The 25,819-nt window shown below is 39.9% G+C and overlaps 1 protein-coding gene across 1 annotated transcript in view; it reads left to right on the forward strand.

Annotated features, from left to right (window-relative positions):
* The first annotated feature begins 10,615 nt into the window (after window positions 1-10,615).
* Window positions 10,616-25,819, forward strand: part of SLC5A4 (solute carrier family 5 member 4) — a 33,205-nt gene continuing 18,001 nt past the window's right edge. The window contains exons 1-6 of the mRNA XM_070275270.1: window positions 10,616-10,630; window positions 12,283-12,387; window positions 14,175-14,234; window positions 15,607-15,715; window positions 23,517-23,618; window positions 24,841-24,921. Of these exons, the coding sequence (XP_070131371.1) occupies window positions 10,616-10,630; window positions 12,283-12,387; window positions 14,175-14,234; window positions 15,607-15,715; window positions 23,517-23,618; window positions 24,841-24,921 (472 nt within the window). The remainder of the gene's footprint in view (window positions 10,631-12,282; window positions 12,388-14,174; window positions 14,235-15,606; window positions 15,716-23,516; window positions 23,619-24,840; window positions 24,922-25,819) is intronic.

Below are 25,819 nucleotides of genomic sequence, written 5' to 3' on the forward strand. Positions count from 1 at the left end.
ACAGAACCAAGCTGCTAGTTTTAAAATCAGTAAAAGCTGTAGCCGCCCCTGACACAGGAAGGGTTAATAATCACTGGAAAAAGCTTGCCAACAAACTGTGACCCAGAGGTGAGAAGGCCGGTTAGCCAATGACGGGTAAGACCTCCAGGGGGAGGCAACCTAAGACAGGCATCGGCCGCCCGGGGGCACAGATGGAGAAACGATATCGATATCGGGAGCAGGAGGGACCATTGCCTAAGAGACCTTGCCTGCTCTGAGATAAAAATATACGAGCACAGCAATAACATGATAATATCAAAACAGATGCCGAGGGAGGGCTCCTTGAGAAATCACTAAGAATTCTTTGCATTCGCTAATTATTTCATCCAGAACACCTGTGTATGTCTAACAGGTGTAAGCTATGTATATATTGAAACGCTGGTTACAATAAACTCAGAGTGGCCATCAGCCCTCTCTGCATCTATCCTGATGTGTACATTGGATTGTGACACCAACATATCAAGAAAAATCTAGTAGGTCTCCCAGGCTTCCGCTGAATAATTCACAGATTATCACCTGTGACTCCATTGATGCCCCTCCTCAAGATGACGCAGCTGCAAAGTCCTCAACGGTGAGAAAAAGTCTCCACTCTTAGGCTTGTGGTTCATCCACCTGAGAGCAGCCAAGAGCTGACTGTCCCTACTTAGCCCCACAGCACCCTCTGCTGATTCAAGTCAAACTCCCTCTCTTCAAAGACCCATAGTCCTGTGGCTTTCTGGGTTTCCTCTTGTTTTAACTGGGTTACAGAGTTTGCAATGCACAATATTTTCATGACTCCAATGTGCCAGGCACTATCCTAGACCTTAATAGTATGATGATTAGCACAGCTGCTTACTATGTGACTCATTATATTTGGGTCTCCCAGAGGAGGTGGAACTTGTTCTAGTTCTAAAAGAATATCAGAAAGGACATTGTAAGAAGAGGAAATAGAAGGCATAAAACCTCTGCAGCATTCAAGATCAAGGGACATCCAGAAGGTGACAGAAGTCTGCTATGTGTGCTGACTGCAGAAGGTGGTGAGGTGGGGAAAGGCTGGGCAGATAGGATAGGAACAAGTGACAGGTGGAAGGGGGAAATGGGGGTGTGTTATACGCCACACTTGGGATTTGGGGCTTCATTTACTTGACAGACATTGAAGATTTTAAATATGGCAGTGACATTCTCAGCTTTCAGTATTCAAAAAAATTTTTAAATAACGTAAATTAGAGAAAGCTAGCAAGAGGAGAGTATGGCTGTGTGAAAATATCCATCGTGTGGAAGTCAAGAGGAGATGAGTTTGAAACGTGAGTAGGAGTAGAGTCTACCAGACTAGTGGGCACGTGGATCCGGCAGGTGAGAAAAAAGAAAAGTTAATTAAGTGTGAAGGTGGGTTTGGGTGGCTATGTCAATGGTTCTAAATCAGAATGATTTTGTCCCCCAGGGATTTTGACAATGACTAGAGACATTTTTGGTTGTCACACTGTGGGAGCATCAGGGAGAGGTTGCTAGTGGCATCTAGTGGGTAGTAGCTAGGGATTCTGCTAAACATCCTACAATGCACAGGACAGCATGCACACAAAGAATCATCTGGCCCAAATGTCACTAGCACCGATGCTGAGAAGTCATGACTGACACAGGAAATATTTTAGACAGAGCAAAACATAGTAACATCAGTGATTAGTCTGATTTTATTTTTGTTGATTTATAGAACATGGTGGAATATGGCAGAAATATGATGGTGAAATTCAGGGAAAGACTAGGGCTGCAGGGACTCCATTTTCTCCTCCTGCGGTAAAGGTATGAAAATAGTCCACCTCATAGGTTTCTTAGCATTAATCCATTTATTCAATAAACAATTATTTAAGGAAACTATAGTATATGCCAGTGATAGGACAGGTAACAGACAGAAAGCCCTTGTGACTGCAGCAGGGAGATGAGGACTCAGGAAGTAAATGGAACCATCCCCAAAGACTAACCCAGACCCATATGCATGAAAAAACAGTTTTCAAAGCAACTCTTCTATATAGATCTCCCAGAGAAGGCAGGAGAACTTGCTCCTCCTATGGAGGGCACAAAAGTTAATTTACTAATTCATCCGGACTAGTCAACATCCAGGAATCCACAAGTCTCTGAGGTCTCTCATGCCCAGACTCCTTCCTCCTTCCTCTTCCCTCATTCCTGAGTCTGAGACGAGAGTATGTGAGTGCACAGGTGCAAGAACTAGAGAGGCTGAAGCCACATAGCCTGGAGGAGCAAACACTTCAGAAGGCAGGGATGCTGTGCCTTGAGCCTCCACTCTGCTCAAAGGATAACATGGGAGCTCAGAGGGTCAAAACTCCAGGCCTTTAGGTGGAATACAATGTGATGCCAAGCAGAAACTCCTTATTCCAGAAATGAAAATGACCCAAAGGAAACCTGTTGCTTGGTGGGTTAATTTAACTTGTAAAGGAAAATTATGAATATGTACCATCTTGTTGGAGCTTACCAAGTCCTTCCCCTCTTATGGAATTCCTCATGCTGCATGAGGGTTTTGAACCTCAAATTCATAGGAATCTCTAAAAAGTGATGTTTTCTTGCCTTATTCTAAGGCCAAACAACAAAAGTCAGTCGTGTTGTTACTAACACAACTACACTAACAATGAATTATCTGAAAAAGAAATAAAGACAGCAATCTCATTTACAATACAATCCAAAAGAACAAAATATTTAGGCATAAATTTAACCAAGCAAGTGAAAGATTTGTACACTGAAAAGTATAGAATCTTGAAGAAATGAACTGAAGAAGATGTAAATAAATTGGAAGATATCTGATGTTCATGGATTGGAAGAATTAGTATTGTTAAAATGTCCATACTACCCAAAACAATCTACAGGTTCAACGCAATCTCTATTGAAATTCCAATGATGTTTTTTCACAGAAATATAAAAAACAATTCTACCACAAATAGACAAAGCAATCTTTAGAAAGAAGAACTTAGCTGGAGGCATCACACTTCCCGATTTCAAACTGTATTATAAAGCTAGAATAATTAAAACAGTACTATACAAGCATAAGAACAGCCACATAGACCAATGGAATAAAATCAAGATCCCAGAAATAAACTCATGGACAAAGTCAACTAATCTTTGACAAGGATGCCAAGAACACATATTGAGAAAGGATGGTCTCTGCAATGAATGGTGTTGTGAAAACTGGATATCCACATGCAAAAGAATGGAACTGGATCCCTATCTTACACCACTCACAAAAATTAGCTCAAAGTGGATTATTAAAGACTTGAGCATAAGTCCTAAAATCATAAACTTTTAAAAGAAAATGTAGGCAATAAGTTCCTTGATATTGTATTTGGCAACGATTTTTTGCACATGATACCAAAAGGCCAGGCAATGAAAGAGAAAATAAATAAGTGGCATTACATCAAACCAAAAAGCTTCTGCACATCAAAGAGAAAAATCCAACAAAATGAGAAGGCAATCTACAGAATGGGAGAAAATATTTCCAAATCATTGTCTAGTAAGGGATTAATATCTAAAATAGTCAAAGCACTCTTGCAACTCAAAAGCAAAAGCAAAAAAACATTTGATTAAAAAATGGGCAAAGGATCTGAATAGACATTTTTCCAAAGAAAGCATACAAACGACCAAAAGCACTTGAAAAAATGCTAAAAATCACTAATCATCAGGGAAATGCAAATCAAAACCAAAATAATATATCACCTTATCTCTGTTAGGATGGCTCTTACCAAAAAGACAAGCAATAACAAGTGTTGGTGAGGGTGTGGAGAAAAGGGAACCCTTGTGCGCTGTTGGTGAGAATGTAAATTGATACAGCCACTATGGAACACAGTATGGAGGTTGCTCAAAAAACTAAAAATAAAACTACTGTATGATCCAGCAATCCCACATCTGAGTATATATTTGGAAGAAACAAAATCAGGATGCTGAAGAGTTATCTGCACTCCCACGTTCATACAATATTATTCACAATAACCAGAATACAGAAACAATCTAAATGTCCATTGACGGATGAATGGATAAAGAAAATATGGCATATGCATACACATACACACACAAAGAAATATTATTCAGTCTTTAAAAAGAAGGAAATCCTGCCATTTGTAACAGCACGGATAAGTCTGGAGGACATTATGCTAAGCGAAATAAGCCAGACACAGAAAGACAAATATTGCATGATCTCACTTATAGGTAGAATCTAAAAAAGTCAAACTTTTAGAAGTAGAGAGTAGAAGTATGGTTATCAGAGGCTAGAGTGTGGGGAAAATGGTGAATGTTGGTTAAAGGTTACAAAGTTTCAGTTCTGCAAAATGAATAAATTCTGGTGTCTACTGTACAGAATGGTGACTGTAGTTAATAATACTGTATTATATACTTTAAATGTGTTAAGAGAGTAGATCTTAATTGTTCTCTCAAAAAGAAGTAACCATGTGGGTAATGTTAATTAGCTTGTTTGTGGTAATCATTGCACAATGTGTATATATATACCAATATATCCTCTGTTCACCTTAATTATATACAATTTTTAGTTTTCAATTATACCTCAGTAAAGCTAAAAATAACTTGAGACAAATGAAAACAAAATCAAAATATACCAACTTATGGGATGCAAAGAAAGCTGTACTAAGGGTGAAATTCATAACTTTAAAGCTTTACATTTAAAAAGAAGAAAGAACTCAAATCCAATAACTAATTTTACACCTTAAGGAACCTGAAAAATAAGAAACTAATCCCAAAGCTATCAGAAGGAAGGAAATAATAAAGATTAGGGCAGAGAAAAACAAAACAATGAAAAGAAAAAGCAGAGAAAATTAACTAAAGCAAGAGTTATTTCTTCAGAAAGATTAACAAAATTGACAAACTATTAGCTAGATTCACTCAGAAGAAAAGAGATAAGGCCCAAATTACTTAAATCAGAAATGAATTTGAGAGGATGGAGTCAGGATGGCGGTGTAGGTGGACTCTGAACTCACCTCCTCCCACAGACACAACCAATTTACAATCACACTGGGAACAGTTACCCCTTAAAGAGAACTGAAAACTGAATAAAAAGAACCCCCACAACAAGGGACAGTCCTGACTGAAGTGGAAGAGGAAAAATTCCTTTCTGGAGAGAAAAAAATCCACCTTCGTGAGTCATGGCAGTTCACAGCTGGCCAGGAGCAATCATAAGGTACACAGCCTTCCCTGGAGGAGCAGGGGAGCTGAGATGTAGAGCATTACTGCTATAAGCATCCTTTGGACTCGGCACAACCAAAACATCTGTCTTTGCTGGCTGTTAACAACAATGGGGAATATCCCCCAGAAAAGCTATCAGACACGAGCAGCAAAAAAAAAAAAAAGCCAGCTCTTAAAGGGCCCAGGGACAAATTCACCTGTTTCAGAAAGCAAACTAAAATCACCAGAAAGAAAGATGCACAGTCCTTTGGTGAAAAGAGACTCACCTGATAGGCTCTGGGTGCATCTTGGTGAGAGATGAGACCTCTCCAGGGACTGAGACATTAGTGGCAGCCATTACAGTGACCTAGTACAGGCATGCTGACACAGATGCTGGCAGATGCAATTTGAGTTCTCCTCCTGGCCTATTAGCCCAGGTTCAGCTCCACCCACTAGAGCACCAATCTAATATAGGTCAGCCAGGGCAGGCAGCCTGCCTTAGGGACAGGCCTCACCCAACAGCAAGCCCTCAAGCAACCTGTGGGTATACAGAGTCTGGGTGCCTGGATCCTCTGCAGCTGGGTGAGTGGGTCCACTTCTGCAGGGCAGGGCATGCATGAGGAGTAGGTGGAGTGTGTGGGGTATTGGTAGTATGTGTGGGACCTCTGCAGTGGGGTGACTGGGTCTGCTTCAGGGGATTTGGATGTGCCCATGGGGCAGGACTGTGTTGACAGTGTGTGTAGCCCTGTGGGCAGTGGGACTTGTCAGCTGCAGAAGACTTGTACTTCTCAAACAGCCATATAGGAGATCAGCCCCACCTTTGAAAGCCTGAAACAATTGAGTCCTCCCTTACCTGCAGCCAGCCCCACTCAGCTGCAATCCTGAGAGAGCTTACAACAGCATTGAAGGCTGGAAGCCTACAACAATTGTAAGCCCTGGTAAGCCACGCTGTGGACCCACTCACTTAACAGAAAAACTGCAATGGGCATTTATTAGTAGACCTTGAAGCCAACTGTGCTGGGGCTCCTCAAACCTGAAAAAGTGACTGAAGGGTCCACAGCAGCCACACACAGCTGAGAATTAAAACCAGCTGGCCAGGGAAACAGCCTAGCCTCCATAGGCACCTGAAGCAAGAGAAACTCTGCCACAACAGAAGAACACATGTAGCCCACAAACAGGTCACTCCAGGAATATTTGAAACTGGTGACAGGAGGGAAGTACATTGCTGGACCTCACAAGTCATCTCTTACATAAGGCCACCTCTCCAAGATCAGAAGATGTAGTTGACCCATCTGATACGTAGATATAAGCACAGAGAAAGAAGCAAAATGAGGAGGCAAAGGAATACATTCTAAGTAAGGGAACAGGACAAAAGTAAACTAAATGAAACAGAAATAAATAATCTACCCAACAAAGAGTTCAAACAAAAACTCATAAGGATGCTCACTGATCTTGGGAGAAGAATGTATGAACTCAGTGAGAACGTCAACAAAGAATTCGAAAATGTAAAAAAGAACAAATCAGAAATGAAGAATACAATACTGGAAATGAAAAATTCACTAGAGGGACTCAATAGCAGAGTAGATGATACAGAAGAACGGATCAGAGAGCTGCACTAAAGACTAGAGGAAATCACCCAAGCTGAACAGAGAAAAGAAACGACAATTAAAAAGAACAATAACAGTCTAAGGAACCTCTCTGAAACAACATCAAGCACACTAACATTCGTATCATAGGTGTCCCAGAAGGAGAAGAGAGAGACAAAGGGGCAGAGAATCTATTTGAATAAATAATACCTGAAAACTTTCCTAACCTAAGGAAAGAAACAGACATCCAGTTACAGGAAGCACAGAGGACACCAAACAAGATAAACCCAAATACTCTACCTGACAACTTTATCATTCAGAATGGAAGGAGAGATAAAGAGTTTCCAAGAAAAGCAAAAATTAAAGGAGTTTATGACCAAGATACAAGTTTTGCAAGAAATGCTAAAAAGACTTATTTAAGTGGAAAGAGAAGACCACAAATAGGAATAAGAAAATTATCTCCAAAAAAAGGCAATAAAATCACTGGTAAAGGCAAAAATACAGTAAAGATGGCAGATCAACCATCTATGAAGATAATATGAATATTAAAAGACGAAAGTACTAAAATTACCTATTTTAATGATAAGATGGGAACAGACACACACCCACAAAAAACGAGGTTAGATATCATATCGAAAACATAAAATGTGGGAGGACAGGAGTAAATGAGTAGAGCTTTTAGAAAGAGGTCAAACTAAAGAGACCATCAACTTAATATAGATTGCTATTTATGTAAGTTATTATATAGGAACCTTATGGTAATCACAAACCAGAAACCTATAATAAATACACAAAAAATAAAGAGAAAGGAACCTGAACATAATACTAAAGAAAGCTACGAGACCACAAGGGAAGAGAGCAAGAGAAGAAGAAAGGAACAGAGAAGAACTACTAAAATACCCAGAGAAAAGTAACAAAATGGCAATAAGTACATGCTTATCAATAACTACTTTAAATGTCAACAGACTAAATGATCCAATCAAAAGGAACAAGGTGGCTGATTGGATTAAAAAAAAAAAGAAGACCCATATATATGCTGCATAAAAGAGACACACTTCAGACCTAAAGACACTCACAAACTGAGAGTGAAAGGATGGAAAAAGATACTCCATGAAAATGGCAATGAAAAGAAAGCTGGGGTAGCAATAATTGTATCAGACAAAATAGACTTTAAAACAAAAACTGTAACAAGAGACAAAGACAGGCACTACATAATAAGAAAGGAAACAATCCAACAAAAGGATATAACACTTGTAAATATCTATGCACACAACATAGGAGCACCTAAATATATAAAGCAATTATTAACCGACATAAAAGGAAAAATAGAAAGTAATACAATAATAGTAGGGGACTTTAACACTCCTCTTACACCAATGGGTAGATCATCCAAAGAGAAGAGCAATAAGGAAACATTGGCTTTAATGACACATTAGACCAGATGGACTTAGTAGATATATACAGAAATTCCCTCCAAAAATAGCAGAATAGACATTCTTTTCAAATGCACATGGAACATTCTCTAGGATTGATGACATATTAGGCCACAAAACTAGTCTCAGTAAATTTAAGGAGATTTAAATAATACCAAGCATCTTTTCTGACCGTAAAGGTATGAAACTAGAAATCAACTACAAGACGAAAATCAGAAAAGCCACAAATATGTGGAGATCAAACAAAATGCTACTGAACGATTGAGTCAGTGAAGAAACCAAAGGAAAAATCAAAAAATACCTGGAGACAAATGAAAGTGAAAATACAACATGCCAAAATTTATGGGATACAGTAAACTTGGTTCTAAGAGGGAAGTTTATAGCAATACAGGCCTACCTCCACAAACAAAAAAAATCTCAAATAAACAATCTAACAATGCACCTAAAGAAACTGGAAAAAGAAGAACCAGCAAAGGCCCAAATCAGTAAGGGAAGGAAATAATAAAAATCAGAGCAGAAATAAATTAAATAGAGACTAAGAAAACAACAGAAAAAAATCAATTAAACCAAGAGCTGGTTCTTTGAAAAGATAAGCAAAACTAACAAAACTTTTGATAGACTAACCAAGAAAAAAAAGAGAAGGCTCAAATAAATAAGATCAGAAATGAAAGAGGAGAAATTACAGCAGACACCTCAGAAGTACAAAAGATTATAAGAGAGTACTATGAAAAGCTACATGCCCACAAATTGGATAATCTAGAAGAAATGGATAAATTCTTAGAATCGTACAACCTTCCAAAACTGAATCAAGAAGAAATAGGTAATTTGAATAGACCAGTAAGAAGATCAAACCAGTAATCAAAAAGCTCCCAAAAAATCAGAGTCCAGGACCAGACAGCTTCCCTGGTGAATTCTACCAAACATTCAAAGAAAATTTAATACCTATCCTTCCCAAAGTCTTCCAAAAAATTGAAGAGAAGGGGAAGCTTCCCAAATCACCACGATCAAATGGGATTTATTCCAGAGATGCAGGGATGGTTCACAACATTCTCTTATAATCCTTTGAATTTCTGAAAAATCAGTGGCAATGTTCTCAAATTCATTTCTTTCTCTTTTTTTTGCCAGCCCCCTTGATTTATTTTTTTATTTTTTGTTGTGGTGTCATTGGTTTATAACATTATATAAATTTCAGGTGCACATCATTATATTTCGATTCCTGTGTAGATTACATCATGTTTTTAGAGTCTAGAGTTCAAAGACTCTGTGAACACACCACTTTCCACCTCCAATTCTCATCCCATTTCTTGTCTCTCACCCCTCACTCTCACACTTCACTTAGGTCAACACTGACTGCTAGAGGTCCGGGGTCTCAGAGCTTCAGAGAAGAGGTTTAAAGATCACCATGCCCAAGAGCTGGTTCTGATAGCGTGCCCCACCTCCTCAAGGCTGATCATTAACCCAGAACTTATATAATGAAAGGGCCATCCCAGGGCTGAAGCAGGCACCTCCTGTAGCCATGGCCAGCACGTTAAGCCCCAGCACCATGACTGGAACCCCAGAGCCACCTGCGATGTCACAGCTCATCCAAAACCCTGCTGACATCTCTGTCATTGTCATCTATTTCGTGGTGGTGATGGCTGTTGGGCTGTGGGTATGTAGGAGACCAATGGGGTGTTTAGGGTGGGCACATGACTTGGGAATAAAACATCTGAGGGAGGGAAAGATGTGGTGTGACAAAGCTGAGAGAGCATTAACAGCTGTCACAGATTTCATTGTCCCTTTCACAGAATCATTTTCTTTTGTGTGACATAAACAAAGCTTATACTGAGTTAATTTATTCTCCTAACAACTCCATCATTTGAACAGAGCGAGCAGTGGGAACTTCAGACTTAAACAGTTCGGGATCACCAGCACCGGGCATAATGAATAAAGGTGTTATTTTTATTATCTTACCTCTTTTATTTTCCTTTGTCATTTGTTCACTTTCTAATTTAGTTGAATTGGATACTTAATTCATTTACATTCACTCTTTTTAGTAATGGGTGTGAGGCTTCAAATTTTCTTCTAAAAACAACATTAATGATTCGTCACATTGTTTTCATAAATGAAAATAAAGAGAAACTAAGACAGAGGTTGAGGAATATTATTTCTTAAAATCCCTGTGCTTCTATGAAACTATGATTTTTGAAGTCCTTTAGAAATTGATGCTATATCACCATTTCCAGGAAAACGTTTTGCCCTGTAGGGCTGCTGGATGAGGTCACTTCCCTCAGCACCTGGCAGAGCCTCTGGAGCATCTTGGGTGCATCTGCTGGGGCTTGACCCTCATATGTCTTCTCTTCTGCTCAGGCGATGCTGAGGACCAACCGGAACACTATTGGAGGCTTCTTCCTGGCTGGGCGAGAAATGGTCTGGTGGACGGTGAGTGGGTCAGAGTTTCCTGAAGATAAATTTCATGGGTGTGTGTGTTTAAGAATAAAGAAAGAAAACATTGGGAATGCTGAGAATTTTTGATGTGCATTGGTTAACTTACCTGCTGGTGTCTCTTTTCCTAAATCCCTGACCTCAGGTCTCTGCCCTGTAGTTTCAATAAATTATAGTGTGTCACTGACTATAAAAGCACGTGTAGTGTGGCACTTAAGGAAACACAGTCCAGCTCTGCTTCATGTTCTTTTTCCTCGGTCCTCATCAAGAATCTTCTGCCTTGGCTCCTTAAGATCCCCCAGCACATTCCTTCCTTGCTCCCAATCCAAAGCTAGTGCTGCTCCTCTTATCTGGATGAGCCTTCTCCTCTCTGCTCTCCTCCTTCAAAACTCAACTCAAGCCCTGCTTCATCTGCACTCCCACCTGAATGTCTAGTCCTCTGCTCTATGCAGTTATGATAGCGGATATGTGTTCCTTGTGGTGATGTGAATGCTGATGACTCTTTGATTCTTGCCCAGTTGGTGTCTTTCTTGCTGGGCTTTAATGCCTGGCCTCCTTGACCAGAGTCATATTGCCGCATAGAACTTCTTCTCTGAACCCATAGTGTCAGCAGTGGGTTGGGTATACAGTGGGTGCTCAGTACATGGTTCCTTCACAGATTTTCTGACTAAATAGTAGGAAGGAAAGTAGAGATCAGGAAATGACCTGGCTAAGGTGATTGAAGCAGACCAACTGCAAGCTCATAATGGATTTTCACTTGGAATGTCCAACCCAACATTGCCTTCTTAGGACTGTTTTTGTGAAACATGCAAGGCTCAATCAATCCTATAGCCACAAATGAAATCAATCCCATCCCCTGGCCCCAAACACCTGGATAGGAAAGGTGATTTTACAGAGGGCTGAAAAGGTGGGAAAAGAAGAAGAGGCACTGCAGGGGTTTCACACCCCAGTGCTGTTCTGTGAGGACTAGTGCTCATCCATGCCCGCTCAAGGGATCTCGCTTGATCTTTGACTTAAGAACAGTAGACAATGTGATCGAGAGGGAGGTGGCTGAGAAGAGGCTCCTCAGGGCCAGAAGGATGAAGAGGAGCTCCCTTCTACCCAACTTTGGGATCCTTGAGGCTGGTTGAAGGGGCCAACAGAGGGTCTGGAAGTTCTTGGCCAAGGACAGGTTCAACCCAGAGCATTCAAATAGGTAGATTAACGTTCTTCTAAGCCAGGAATGAGCAAGCTTTTCTATAAAGTGCCAGACTATAAGTATTTTAGAGTTTATGGGCCATAAAGTTTGTTGCAACCACACAACTCTGCCGTTGTAGCATAGAAGCAGCCACGGTCAATACGTAAAACCAACAAGAATGGCCGTGCGCCAATAAAACTATTTATAGACACTGAAATTTGAATTTCACATCATTTCACATTTCACAAAATATTGTTCTTCTTAAGATTTTTTTTAACCATTCAAAAATATAAAAGACGTTAGCTTACCAACCATACAAACACTGGCAACTGGCTGGATTCCGCCCATAGGCTGTAGTTTGCTGGTACATGCCCTAAGGAGTAGTGACAGAAAATCCCAACATTTATCTGTTTTCAAGAAGTCTGATTTGGGTCTTTTAACTCTGATCCTAGTCTGTCTTCTTGGATTCCAGATGGGCGCCTCTCTCTTCGCCAGTAACATCGGCAGTGGCCAAATTGTGGGGCTGGCTGGGACAGGAGCAGCTTCAGGAATCGCCACTGCAGCATTTGAATGGAATGTAAGTAACATCATAGGCTTTTTTCTTTAAATCAAACTTATATCCAGGTACCTTTTTCTGGGAGTCTGTATAGGATAACTCCTCTTTGGTTCAATTTCTATTTTTCCCTCTCCTAACCCACTCCTTGTTTGAACTTCAGGGCCTTCCCTGTGGCCGCAGTCTGTCTGGGCCAATCCAGTCACATTATTACCCACCTCTGAGATTTTGCTCAAGCAGTTTTCCCATCAGGAAGTTCATTTCCGTACAATTCAATCTCCACTTTCATTTGACATCCTTGATTATTTTAGCTCTCACTTGTATCTCTCCTCCTTGAGTTATTACACTGTGCGTCCAGCTCTGAATTAGGTGCAGGGAATAAAAAGATGTAAAAGCAATGGTCTCTTCTTTTGAAAAGCTTACATCCCAGGGGGAGAGACAGATATGTATTCACTACCAAGTAGAAAGTACAGAGAGAAACATGCATGGATCGTCGCGAGATCTCACAGGAGAGACATCCAGCCTAGATGACGAGTGGGGCTCGGCATGTGTCAAGGGGGCTTCCTGGTGCTGATGCCAGATAGAAGGATAGAAACTGACCAAGAGGAGCCTGATCAAGGAAGTGACAGCAGAATAAGGAGTGACTGGTTTAGAGATAGTAAGTAGAATCTACAAGACTTTGTGAATGGGTTCCTAATTGTTTTATTGCCATTTCACCAGTAGAAGCTATGTCCCCTTAATTAGACTCTAAATTCTTTAAAGACAGGTATGATGTCCTCTCGTGTCACTCACACTGCCCCACCATCTAGCACTTGGCTGAACAGGTGGTGAACGTGCCATAAATATTTCTTGACTTGCCTGAGTTTTTTCTCTTCTTTTCTCTTATCCTTTCTCGTGTTCCCATGTCCATGTATATGCATATCAGTCAGAGGGAGATGCTTGTATGGAAGACAATTGTATCCTAGTGAAAATGTAGGCAGACCATCCCCGGATGGACTCAGAATGTGACCTGAGTCATTACAAATGCCTGCAACTCTTCTTTGTTGAAGATTTTGCCCCTAGTTTTACTTTAATATATCAGGGACTCCAGAATGGACCCAGCCCCCGGATATGCCCTATGGCCTTAGTTTTGCATTGATAGTGTCATGGACTCCAGAATGGAACCAGCCTCTGGAACCACGGACAAAATGCCCTTTGGCCCTAGTGGGTGTGATTACCAGGCTGCCGAGAGCCAGGCTGCTCCTCTTTTCACCTGTGAACTTGGGCTTCCTTAATCTCTATGAGGTTCAAGTTCCCCCTCCATAAGATAAGAATCACTATGCTTATCATGTCTGCCTCACCCGTGACAGCAGCACAGATGATATATGTGAAGTCTCTTTGTAAACATTGCATATCAATGCAAGATTATATGATTATCATTATCATATGTGGCAAGACTTGGGGGGCACTGAGAGTAGTCTTCTATCTCCAAATTTCTTGTTTATCGCTTTGTCACTCTGTATACAATTCCTGCCGTTCAGGGATAATTCCTTTTGGCAAAGACTGTGTGACCTTCCAGTGGTCCAGCTGGGCTCAGATCTCTTCTGTCCATTTTTCACCACACATCTTTTGTCACATCTAAGCCCCAGGAAACCGTGGCCTCTGAATCATGGAAACAAGACAGGAATCCACAGCTGTCTCAGCATCCTAATTGGTTGAGTGGGACAGAATTCAAGCAAACATATTTTATTTTCAGACTCAGATGTCATGAGGTGATAAGGCCCACAAGCCAAGCCTGTTTCACTTTATACTCTTTTCTCGGTTTCTCCTAGGCCTCACTGCTGTTACTGGCTCTAGGGTGGTTCTTTGTCCCCATATACATCAAGGCAGAGGTAAGTATCTGCAGATGTTCTCAACACACCTGTCAGGCATTCATTTATTTACTCATTCTTTCTGCCCAATCCTGAAACCTGGGTAACAGCATTTGTCGCAGAATTTCTGGGCTTACATTTACAGAAATACACAAAGTGCAGCCAGATTGCTCTTGAAAATGGCTGCAATCAGCTGTCCTCCTGCAGGTCACTATTGTGAGGGTTCCCATTTTCCCACATCCTCACCAACACATCGTATTCTCCTTCATTCTACTCTTGGCCATTCCGACATTTGTAAAGTGGTTTCATTTTTTAAGTAGGGGTAGGATACACCACAGCTATGGCGGCCCCTCTTCAACCTGGGTGCTGCCAACTGACTGGTTGTCAACCGACTGTTCTGCCTCTCTGAGCCTAGCTCCTACATTTATTCCTTCTGCTGCTGGCGCTCTGACCATGGGGTGCTATATCTTGGGAGAACTCCTGGGATGAGGGTGCTCACAGGCCCAGCCTTCTGGCTAGTACCTCTGCAGGTCGCCATATAATTCTCCTTTGCTCGTCCTGGGTCCCGTCTAGTTCTAGGCTTAAACAAGCTCTGTTGAAGGATGCTGTACTTAGTGCAAGCACCTCGACACAGAACTTATGCATGTGTTCTTGGATGTGGCTTCCATCTTTGAGGGGGTTCCACACAGTTTCTGAGCCACCAAGAGTTCCTCTTCTTGTTTTTGATAATATCATATGAATAATTATTTAACATTCTTTTATACGGGCGGAGATTAAATCATGAACTCCATCTGCTAGGAAGAAACCAGAAAGCTGCACTTTTTATGCTACATATCACATAGTTGACCTCCTATTTTTCTGTAAGTAGGGAATTAGTGCCACGTTCTTCCTTTTAATAAAGATAATCCTATAAATACATACCCAAACGCATATTTGCAATTTATTTGATTATCAACTTATTATGTAACCACAACTGTGGTTCATTATTTACAAGTAATATTTTTTTACTAGACTGCAATATTATTGGTGAAAATAATAACAATTATTTGCTGAGTGTTTGCCATGCATTTAGTGTTGTTGTAGGCGTTTTACATCTACCTTCATATTAAACCCCATTTCACAGATGAGAAAAATGGAGGTTCGGAGAGATTGCCCTTTGCCAAAGGTCACACTTCTAGTAGATGTTGACTCTGTGAACAAATCCCAAAAATTCTGATTCCAACACCTGTGTTCATTCCAACCTTTCTGCTCTCCCAAGAGACTGTGCCTTTCTCATCTCTGTGTTTCCAAGGTGCCACGTACAGTCACCTGCCCACAGGTGCTTAGTAAATGTTGAATAATCTGAATGTGCTGGGCTCTGAAAGTGGATCCCTGTTGCCGTCTGTCTCTGCAGGTGATGACCATGCCGGAGTATCTGAAGAAGCGGTTTGGTGGGGAGCGGCTCCAGATCTACCTCTCTGTCCTCTCCCTCTTCATCATTGTCGTCTTGAGAATCTCAGTGAGTTCAGTGCTCCTGGCATTTTAGCTTCATGAGATTGCTTGGATGGGGCTAGAGCGCTAAGAGCAGAGAACTGGGTGTGTAGATATTGACAGTCTTTATGTGTCAAGCCATATGGATGTCTTGAACTACCTGGGCTGTCTCTACCGAGTTTTTATGGAAAAAAGGAGCATCAGAGACCATGCATCTCTAGAGTAGAAGAATTACAAGTCATAAGGGGTTCAAGAGTATAAACCTACACTTTCATTAAAGAAATGAAAAAAATGGATGTACAGAAAGAACAAAATGTCTCACTCAAGTAACACAGCTATTTGTAGTAGAAAATCGAGAATTCTCTAGTCTCCTGCCTTTCCACTGCACAGTAACCACCAGTCTAGGGTTATATCTTCATTTTCAGCTTGATTTTCTGACATGTGAGACAGGAGGAAAGTGCTTTGTATGATTATACTGACTTGTCTTTATTTCATCTAAGACCACTCCTATAAAACAGATGTTGCAGGTAAGTGTTAAAAGAATTCTAAAGCCTTTTAAAAGTTAAATTCCTTGGAGCTAATCATTGAGAAAAGAAGAAACGGATTTGAAGATTCAGCAGCATGTGTAGAAAACAAAGAAAGAGGGACTCACTTACTCCTCACGTATTGGTGACTAATGAAATAATCTCCCACAAGTTTATGGCCCAGGCAGTTCATGAGAGAAAATTAACCCTCATTATTGCTCTTCTGTTGAGCTGAGTTGTTGCTGGAAGTAAACCAGCTGCTTAGATTAGATGACATGAGCCTTCCTAACGCAACGTGAGCATTTCCCAGCACTCAGTGTATTTTGTTGAGCTCCGTGCTGGTGGTAATAAAGATTCCAATGTGCTAGATGTTCACCATATGGTTAAAGATATAAGAATTTTAAAAATAAAAACATTTAACATTTTATGACAACATATGCAAATATATATATTAAAATGCAGACTTTAATAGAGTGTGTGGACAAGTACGGGAGACATGCTATCGACACGCAGGAAATGAGGTGGTCCCAGCTGAGTGGAATTATTGGAGATTCTCCCCATTGCCGGGGGCGGGAGGAGGAGGGCAGGTGTAGCCTGCAGGTGTCCGGGGCTTAGCACGTGCATGTTCCATAAGTGGGCAGGACTCCGTGATCTTTTAGTTCTCTTCTGGCTCTGACATCTAGAGATCTATGGTCCTAAAGAGCATAAACAGGGAACAGGAGGAGAATGATAGTGGCCAAAGGGCCCCCTAGGGATGGAGCCTCCAGGAGTGGAAGGTTCCTGGTAGTGGGGAGGGGATGGAATGTTGGAGAGCTGAATGGAGGACCCAGAGCATGTGTGTGACTGTGCAGGGTGTGAGGTCAGCTGGAAACATACAGAGGTAGGAGTCCATTTTTACCTACAAAGTTATGATTTAAGTGATAATACAGACGGTCTCCAACTTACAATGATTCAACTTAAGATTTTTAAAGTTTACGATGGTGCAAAAGTGATATGCATTCAGTAGAAATTATACTTTGAATTTTGAATTTTGACCTTTTCCTGAACTAGCAATACACAGTGGGATAATTTCTTGTGATGCTGGGCAGTGGCAGCGAACCACAGCTCCCAGTCAGTCACATGATTGCGAGGGCAAACTACCAATACACTTACAATTATTCTGTACCCATACAACCATTCTGTTGTTCACTTTCAATACACTGTTCAATAAATCACCTGAGATATTCAACACTTAATTATAAAATAAACATTGTGTTAGATATTTTGCCCAACAGTAGGCTAAAGTAAGTGTTCTGAGCACGTTTATGGTAGGCTAGGCTAAACTATGATGTTTGGTAGGTTAGGTATATTGAATGCATTTTCAACTTACAGTATTTTCAACTTATGATGGGTTTATCATGATGTAACGCCATCGTAAGTCAAGGAAGATCTGTAATAATTAATCTTGGGCACGACCTTTTGTGTACTACTACACTCTGATAACAGATTCTGTCCTGGTTACTTATTAAATAGATCATTATGAGGAGTTGGACAGAACAGCTTTCACAGACCTCCCCTGCCCCAGGTTTGAGAAAATTCACCTTGTTCACTGGTTCTCAACCTCTGATAATACACATACAGACATGCACCAAATAATGACGTTTTGGTCAAAGATGGACCACATATGACGGTGGTCTCATAAGATTAGTACCAATAGCCTAGGTGTGTAGTAGGCTTCACCATCTAGGTTTGTGTAAGTACACTTTACGATATTCGCACGAGGACGAAATCACCTAACAATGCATTTCTCAGAACATATCCCCATTGTTAAGTGTCATGTGATTGTATTGAGAATCATTGCAGACATGACATACATTTACCCCTAAATGTTTCAGTCTGTGTGCCTTAAAGACATCGAAAACCACACTGCAAATTTTAAAATCAGGAAATTAACTTTGATACAAACTATTATGTAATTTACAGACCTTGTTCGGATATTGACTGTTGTCCTAATAATGTCCTTTAATAGCAAAAGAAAATCCTGGATCATACAGTGCCTCTTTTTAATGAGAAATATTTTATAGTCATTGTAAATGTAATTAATTCCATTGAATTGTACACATTAAAATGGCAAATTTTATTTGTACATATTTTACCACAATAAAAAATCATTGGCAATATAACCTACTTACATATAATTTCAAAACCATCAATTTAATGCTTTAATTGTACGATATAAGAGAAACAAAAGTCAAGGAATTCATAATATGATAATGTGTGTTTTAACAAGTAAATGATTAGGCATTAATACACAAGTCCTAATACTGTGGTTAAATACTTACCTTCCCCCTCCATGAGGATCAGTATGAATCTGACAACTATAAATGCAGACAGACACAGATATGTTTTATGGCAACTCAAATAGAGTAAGTGGCATCACAGTAGGTGATATCTTTTCTGAAATGGCAACAATTTTTTTGTTAATATCCAATTTTGTAAAAAGTACAATCTTCTTACAATTTACACGGTTGTTGCATTCCTTGAAAACCCAGCGACAACAAAGTTGCAGACAGTACTTTGTGTTTGTAACTCAGAGTTAGTTTCTAGGCTCAGATAATCAAGAACAGGCTTTTCACTAACACGAATGTCTGGTGAGATGACAAAACAATAGGTTTTATTTCAAATCTTAGGGGGAAAAAGCAATCATCTCCGGCGACACCATTTCCAAACTCCAGTTCTACAAAGAAATCTACCTCTAATTCTTCTGATTCTGAATCCTGCCACCTTATCCCTCTTCCTCACCTCACTCATGCTTTCCTTTCCCTTAGATTCCATGATTATCCTTCAGCACATAGACGCCATTCTTTGTCTATCTCCCCTTTCACTGAACTCCCTTTGCAAAACTCCAACCTTGGTTGAATCCAGCTTCCAACTTACTCTGTGCTACACCTGGGGATTTTACTTCTGTGTTTCTAACATGCTTATAGGCTATTTTTCAGACAATTTTTGTGGGTTGTTTTGTTTGTTTGTTTGTTTGTTTTTTTATGTGGAGCCTGGGAGGATCAGAGTTGAAGGGGCAGATTCAAGTGGGACTACTACAAGTTTGTGTTCAAGTAAGGTCAGGGCAGCTGGGAGCACACTTTGGGGGTACAAGTGTTCAGGCAGAGCTAGGTAGATTTGAGAGCCCTCTGCCAGGCTCTAAACCCCAACCAACAATCCTTTCGCCTGTTTCTTATAATTTTTACCCTTGTCGTCTTGGTGACTATTCTAAACTATCCACAACTTCTTTACCTCCTGGACCTCTGCCTCTTATCAGAAAACCTCACCTCCTACTTTATACAGAAAATCTAGCCATGAACCACACATCCCTCCACCCACCCAAAAAAATCTACTTTTGCCTCATTTTTTCCTTCTTCCCCCAGCTCTGAGGATGAAGAGTCTTCCTTTTCATCAAAGGTCAACCACTCAACCTGTCCTACTCTTGATCCCATCTCTTCTCAATGTCTCTGGCTACTTGCTTCATAATTACTCCCCACCATCATCTGTTACTTCTTGCTTTCTACTACCCCCAAACGTGATCAAGTATCTTCCTTCATAACAATAACCATTGCTTTACTCTGTCTACCTACTGCTCTATTTTTTTTTTATTGTTCTCTCTCTGCTGACAGTCATGAAAGAGCAATCTTGTGTAGATATTGCTCACTTTCTGTTCACTCACTCACCATTCCTCTGTATGATCAGTCCAATAACTGATCCTCTGGGGATGAGATCTGGCTTCCAAGGACTTCATAACTGGATAGCAGGGATGACATATGAAACTATAGTAATCAATGAAGAGCTCAGCAATGTAGTGCAGACTCAATGCTGGGGAAAATTTAGCAGGAAGTACCTCACTCCCCACTGAAGAGTCTACAGCCAGAGTTCTTGGACACAGGCTCAGTCGGACGGAGGGTTTGGATGGAGGGACAATCTAGATGTGGAAACTACAGGTGCAAAGACCCAGAGTTAGAACTGACATGGCATTTTGAAACGTTAAGTCAAAACTGTTGTGTGGACTAAAGCATGTTGTAAGTGTTGATGTGGTTGTGTTGTCCTCCCATGATTGGACCTGTAGATGCTTTCTTTCTTCACAAGTCTTGGACCTCAGCGTAGGGTTGAAAGCCAGGGTCCTAGGCAGCAGCTGGTAGAAATTCACCTAGTCCATCATCCTTTGTCAATATTAGAATTCTAACTCTACATAACTATACAAAGGGATCCTAAAATTGATTTGGCCCAAACACTTCTTTTTACAGCTGATCAAGTTGGAACCCAGTGAGGAGAAATTATTTATCTGAGCTTACACCATGAATTAGTGTCAAAGCCAGCACACAGCCCAGTTTTCCTATCCATCAGTATGGAATCTTTATTTTTGTGTGGGTAGTAGTATATGCAACATAAAAGTGCCCAAAACATAAATGAATAGGTCAATCGCTTATCACAAAATTAATGCCCATATAATCAAGAAGTCCCTCTGATGATTCATTATAAACACTACTCCCTCCTTCCCTTAAAAACAGCTACCACCCTAATTTCTAACACTTCAATTTAGTTTTGCCTCTTGAATTTTACATAATTGTGACCAAGCAGTATGTATTCTTTTGTTTCTGGCCTCTTTTTGATCAACATTATATTTGTAAGATTCATTCATATTTTTGATGAAGTTACTCATTTTCATTGTTAGAAAGTATTGCATTGTATGAGTATACCAACTTTATTTATTCTACTGTTGATGAACAAACGTGGTTTCTACTTTTTAGCTATTATGAATAGTGCTGCTGTGAACATTTGGTGTGTGTCTCTTAGTGCCCTTGAACATGCATTTCTGTGTGCTCCAGGAGTCTAATTGCTTGGTCATATGGTAAACATCTATTTGACATTAGTGGATAACCCAAAACATGTTTTCAAAGCATTTAAATTTACATTCTCACCAGCAGCATTAAAGGTCATATTGCTTAATCTACCTGTCAACATTTGTGTTGTCTGCATACTTTCAAATTTTAGGCATTCTATAAGCTTGTGTTGATGTCTCATCACAGCTTTAATTTGCGTTTCCTTCTATTTCCAATGAGATGGAGCATCGTTACAAGAAGCTCAGGTGTTTATTGACCATTTGGCTATATTCTTTAGAAACGCCTATTCAGTTTCATGTTCATTTTTAAATCGAGTTGTCTTGTCTCTTTCTTATTCTTTTGTAAGAGTGTTGGCCCTTAGTGGGTTATATCTTCTCCAAATACGTGGCTTGTCTTAGGGTAAACAGAAGTTCCTAATTTTGATGTAATCAACTTTAGCAATCTTTTCTTTTTGGTTGATGCCTTTTGTGTAAGAAATCTTTCCCTATCCCAAGGGTAAGAAGAAATTCTACTATAATAACCTCTGTTCTTTGTTCTTCCTTCTTCTCCCCTCTCCTGTCTTCCCCCTTCTCTCTCCTCTCCTCCTCTCTTCTTTTTTCTTTCTCCTCCTCTTCCTTCTTCTTCTCCCCCTCTCTCCCTTTCTCTCTCTCACATTTTTAAATGATTTGAGATTGTTACATATATCAATGCCCTTTATCCCCAAATAATTCCATATAAATTTCCCCTAGATTTAACATTCATTGATGATTCTAGAATCATTGGCGGTTCTATTCAATGATTTTTACCTCACCCAATCTTTACTATGACAGTTGCAAAATGATGGTTTTCCAATTCTAGCACTCCCTTTATATTCCTATTCTTAGAAAGAGGAATAGTCTCTTTCAAAACCACAGTAAAATCATCAACTTCACTAAATGTAACATTGATACAATAGTTTTATTGTCTACTATTTAAATTCCAATTTTTTCCATTGACATAGTAATGTTCTTTTTAGCATCTTCACTTTTCCAGTAGAGAATGCAGTCTCGGGTCTGGTATTACATTTAGTTGTCAAGTGTCCTTAGCTTCCTTTATTCTGGAACAAACCCATAGCCTTTTTTTATCTTTGATGACACTGATATTTTTGAAGAATAGAGGTCCTCCTCCATCATTCTTAATATAGAAATCTTAATTTTGGATTTGTCTAATATTTCCTGATGGTTGGATTCAGGTTTTGCATTCTTGGCTGGGATACTATGTAAGTGATACTGTGTCCTACTCAAGATATCCTATCTGGAGACATTCAATGTCCATCTGTTCCTCAGTGGTGATGTTGATTTTGACCACCTGGTCAAAGTTTTCCCAAATTTCTCCACTGTATAATTATGTGTTTATTCCCCCCTGGAACTAATAAGCAGTCTGTGATGAAATACTTCAAACCATGCAAATATCCTATTCCTCTTTAAAATTTACCACTATACTTAGCATTCATAGATGATTCTTACCTGATCCAATCCTTACTATAATGGCTGCCAAATAATGACTTTCCAACTCAACACTCCCTCCATAGTTACCAGTCAGCATTCAGCATGTTTCTAAAGGCAAGAGCCTTTCCTTCTCTATCTACCTACCTATCTACCTATCTATCTATTTATCTATTACTGACATGGACTCATAAATTCATATTTATCACTGGTTTACAAATGGTTATTGTATGTAATCATATTGATGCTCATATTACACCAGATTGGGCTGGCAGAAACTCCTCAAACTGTTTCCTATGTAAAGAATGTGACATGCCGTCATCATTTTCTTGAGCGATTCCTTAAACTCTAGCATAACGAAATGTTCCAGACTCATGTTGTACCAACCCTGCTCTTGCCCTGGAATCATCTATTTTGGCGGTGGGGGGGGGGGGGATTTTAGAGACCAAAATCTGGGTGATAAGTGTGTTCATCGAGTTGTCTTTGTTTCTTAGCTCCTTGAGCAAACAGAACTAGGAAATATATACATATATGCACACACATACATGCACACATACATATATGCATGTGTATATAATTGTAGGAAAATTAAAATGAACAAGTAATTGTGAAAATCTTCATCAGCAAACAAGAATATTGATTTTAAGAATACATGGAAAAAATGCTCCACCATAGCCAAGAGTGTTCCTATAAGCAATTACTCAGCCTCTTTAAGCCTCTTGGTACAGGAAAAGGTCTCAGGCATGCTGCCTCAACTCAGCAATGAACTAACCACCATCACGATATAGAAGAGAGAGTGAAATTGCTGTTTGAGGCTCTATGGAAGATATTGCTGTGAGGACATCTAAGTGGAATCTTGAAGGATGAGTGGAGGATTACCAGGAAAAGAAGTTGGGGAGGGGTTAACATTGGAGCAGAGAAAATAGAGGCCTGAAGTACATGTTTCTTTTCCATCCTGACTGTTCCCTTTTTAGTCAGACATGTTTTCTGGAGCCATATTCATCAAATTGGCCTTGGGACTGGACCTTTATCTGGCCATCTTCATCCTCTTGGTTGTCACTGCTATTTACACAATCACTGGTGAGTCCATTGCATGTCTAGCTCAGTCATGCTATCTTCTGCTGATCTCACCCCAATCTGCAGTTAGCAACTTCCGAGTTAGCCCTGTCACCACCAAGGTAAGGGTAGCCTTTTATTGCCACTATGAGAGTCACGCACAGGCCCAGAAATACAACTAAAGTGAAGAATCTCCAGAATTAGGTGTAAGCACCTTGATTGAGGATAACAATATGGTGGATGGAATAGGAAAATGGTGGTTTGGCTCAGCTATGTGTTCAGCACCCAGATTGGCATTTGGAATCCAGCATATCATATACATGGAAGGTCAAGATGAAAGAGCAGCTCAGACATGAGAATACACCAAATAAATACATGATGCCAGGGCATGGTAGTGGGCTATGGCAGAATCAGGAAAGAAGAACTGGAGCAGTGAGTTGGTTTTGGGGAAAGGGTATGTGGTAATAGTTCAAGCAGGCTTTCATAAACCACGTACATTGATATAGTATCTCATGCGTACTAACTTATGAAAAATTAATTGTGAAAAATTAAACTATACCAGCTCAGTTGGAAAAATAAAGAAAATAACAGCTGGAACAATCAAGACAGTTCTGGAGCCATTTTCAAACACCGAGCATGTGTTTCAGAGTAAGTGAGAGAGGAGGGCATGAATCTTCTGTTTTCAGGATCAGTCTTGTCTCCCCAAGACACTGTCACAAAAGAAATATCTTATTGACTAAGAGTCTAATGAGTCTAGAGTTGAAAGAGAAGTTGTTTTTTGTCAAAAATTGCAGCAAAACACAAGTCAAAAACTCTAGCTGGTATTCATCTAATGAAACCGATATCTAGGTTCCAACACTCGAGCAAAAATGGCTTTGCTCAATTTTTTGAAAGCAAGAAGATTGGGCTAAGTGAAGTGAATTGAGGGATTGTTGAAGGAAATTTTCACAATATTAAAACTTTGCCTTTTCCCTTATTTAATACTCAAAAACTTACACAAAGATGGAACTCCACAATAATTCATAGAAACTTTGAGTCAAGGCAAGGCAAGGGAGACAGGAGGATCAATGAGAGACATAATGACTGAGGAGATAAGGATGCCCAGAGGAGCTTGTGGTCCAATCAGCTTTTGATATGTTTTCAGCTGAGTCGTTTCTAGGGTTTGGGTGGAAGATAACCAGAGGTGAAAGCAAATGGATGAGCACACATGGATAAAATGTCCTGGTTCTTTTCTTTCTCTTCACAGGCGGCTTGGCCTCGGTTATTTACACAGACACCCTCCAGACCATCATCATGCTGATAGGTTCTTTTATTCTCATGGGGTTTGGTAAGTTAGAACAGCGTGAGTGGTGCCCTGGGACCAGAAATCATGGGACTTGTGTCTGCTCCGTTTGCTCTTTACTGCTGCCTCCCAGTTCTATCTGGTCACATTTTCCAATCATTTACCTGATTCACATCAGTGAAATGCCTTCCTGACTTCTTTTCTGCTGTGCTATCTCAGCATAAGGAAATGAGGGAGAAGAACTTTACTTCCTTTAAAAAATTATTGCTCAGATAAGTTATCTGTTTAATTTTAACATCTTTGTGTTCATAATGAACAAAAGGAGTATCATTTCATTGATAATTTTTCAAAAATATTGGTACATTGGATTCAATGCACAGAAACCCTTCACTTATATAGAATCTTCATAAAATGAAGGATTAAATATTAGGGAAACTTTAGATAACTAAATATTAACTTCATTATGACTGTTTCTGATGGAAATTATTGAAGTACATTACTTACTCTATTGTTAGAATACACAAACACAGATTTGATTTTCCTTTATGATTCTTGCTTATTAGTATCATCAGTCAGTTCATTCTCTTGAGTAAGTTGTACCAGCAAGCAGTATTGATGAATCTAATTTACAGTTTGTTGATTTTTGTTTTCTTTTATTGTGGTATTTGTTCATCTTTGCATAGGAAATCCATGCACACAGTAAAAAGGATATAGGGTGAAAATAGATGTCTTTTCATCCCTCCCATGTCTTGCAGCCACCATGTTCCACCCACTCAAGCTGCACCGTATACAACAATTCTGAATATGCATGACCTAAATCACAGAGCTTGAAGATACATGAGGCAAAAACTGATAGAACTGCAAAGACAACAAATTCACGATGATAGTTGGTGATTTTGACACAATATGGATGCCATTAGCCACATATGGCTATTTAAATTTA

Source organism: Equus caballus, chromosome 8 (genome assembly GCF_041296265.1).
Source record: "Equus caballus isolate H_3958 breed thoroughbred chromosome 8, TB-T2T, whole genome shotgun sequence".
Lineage (NCBI taxonomy): Eukaryota > Metazoa > Chordata > Mammalia > Perissodactyla > Equidae > Equus > Equus caballus.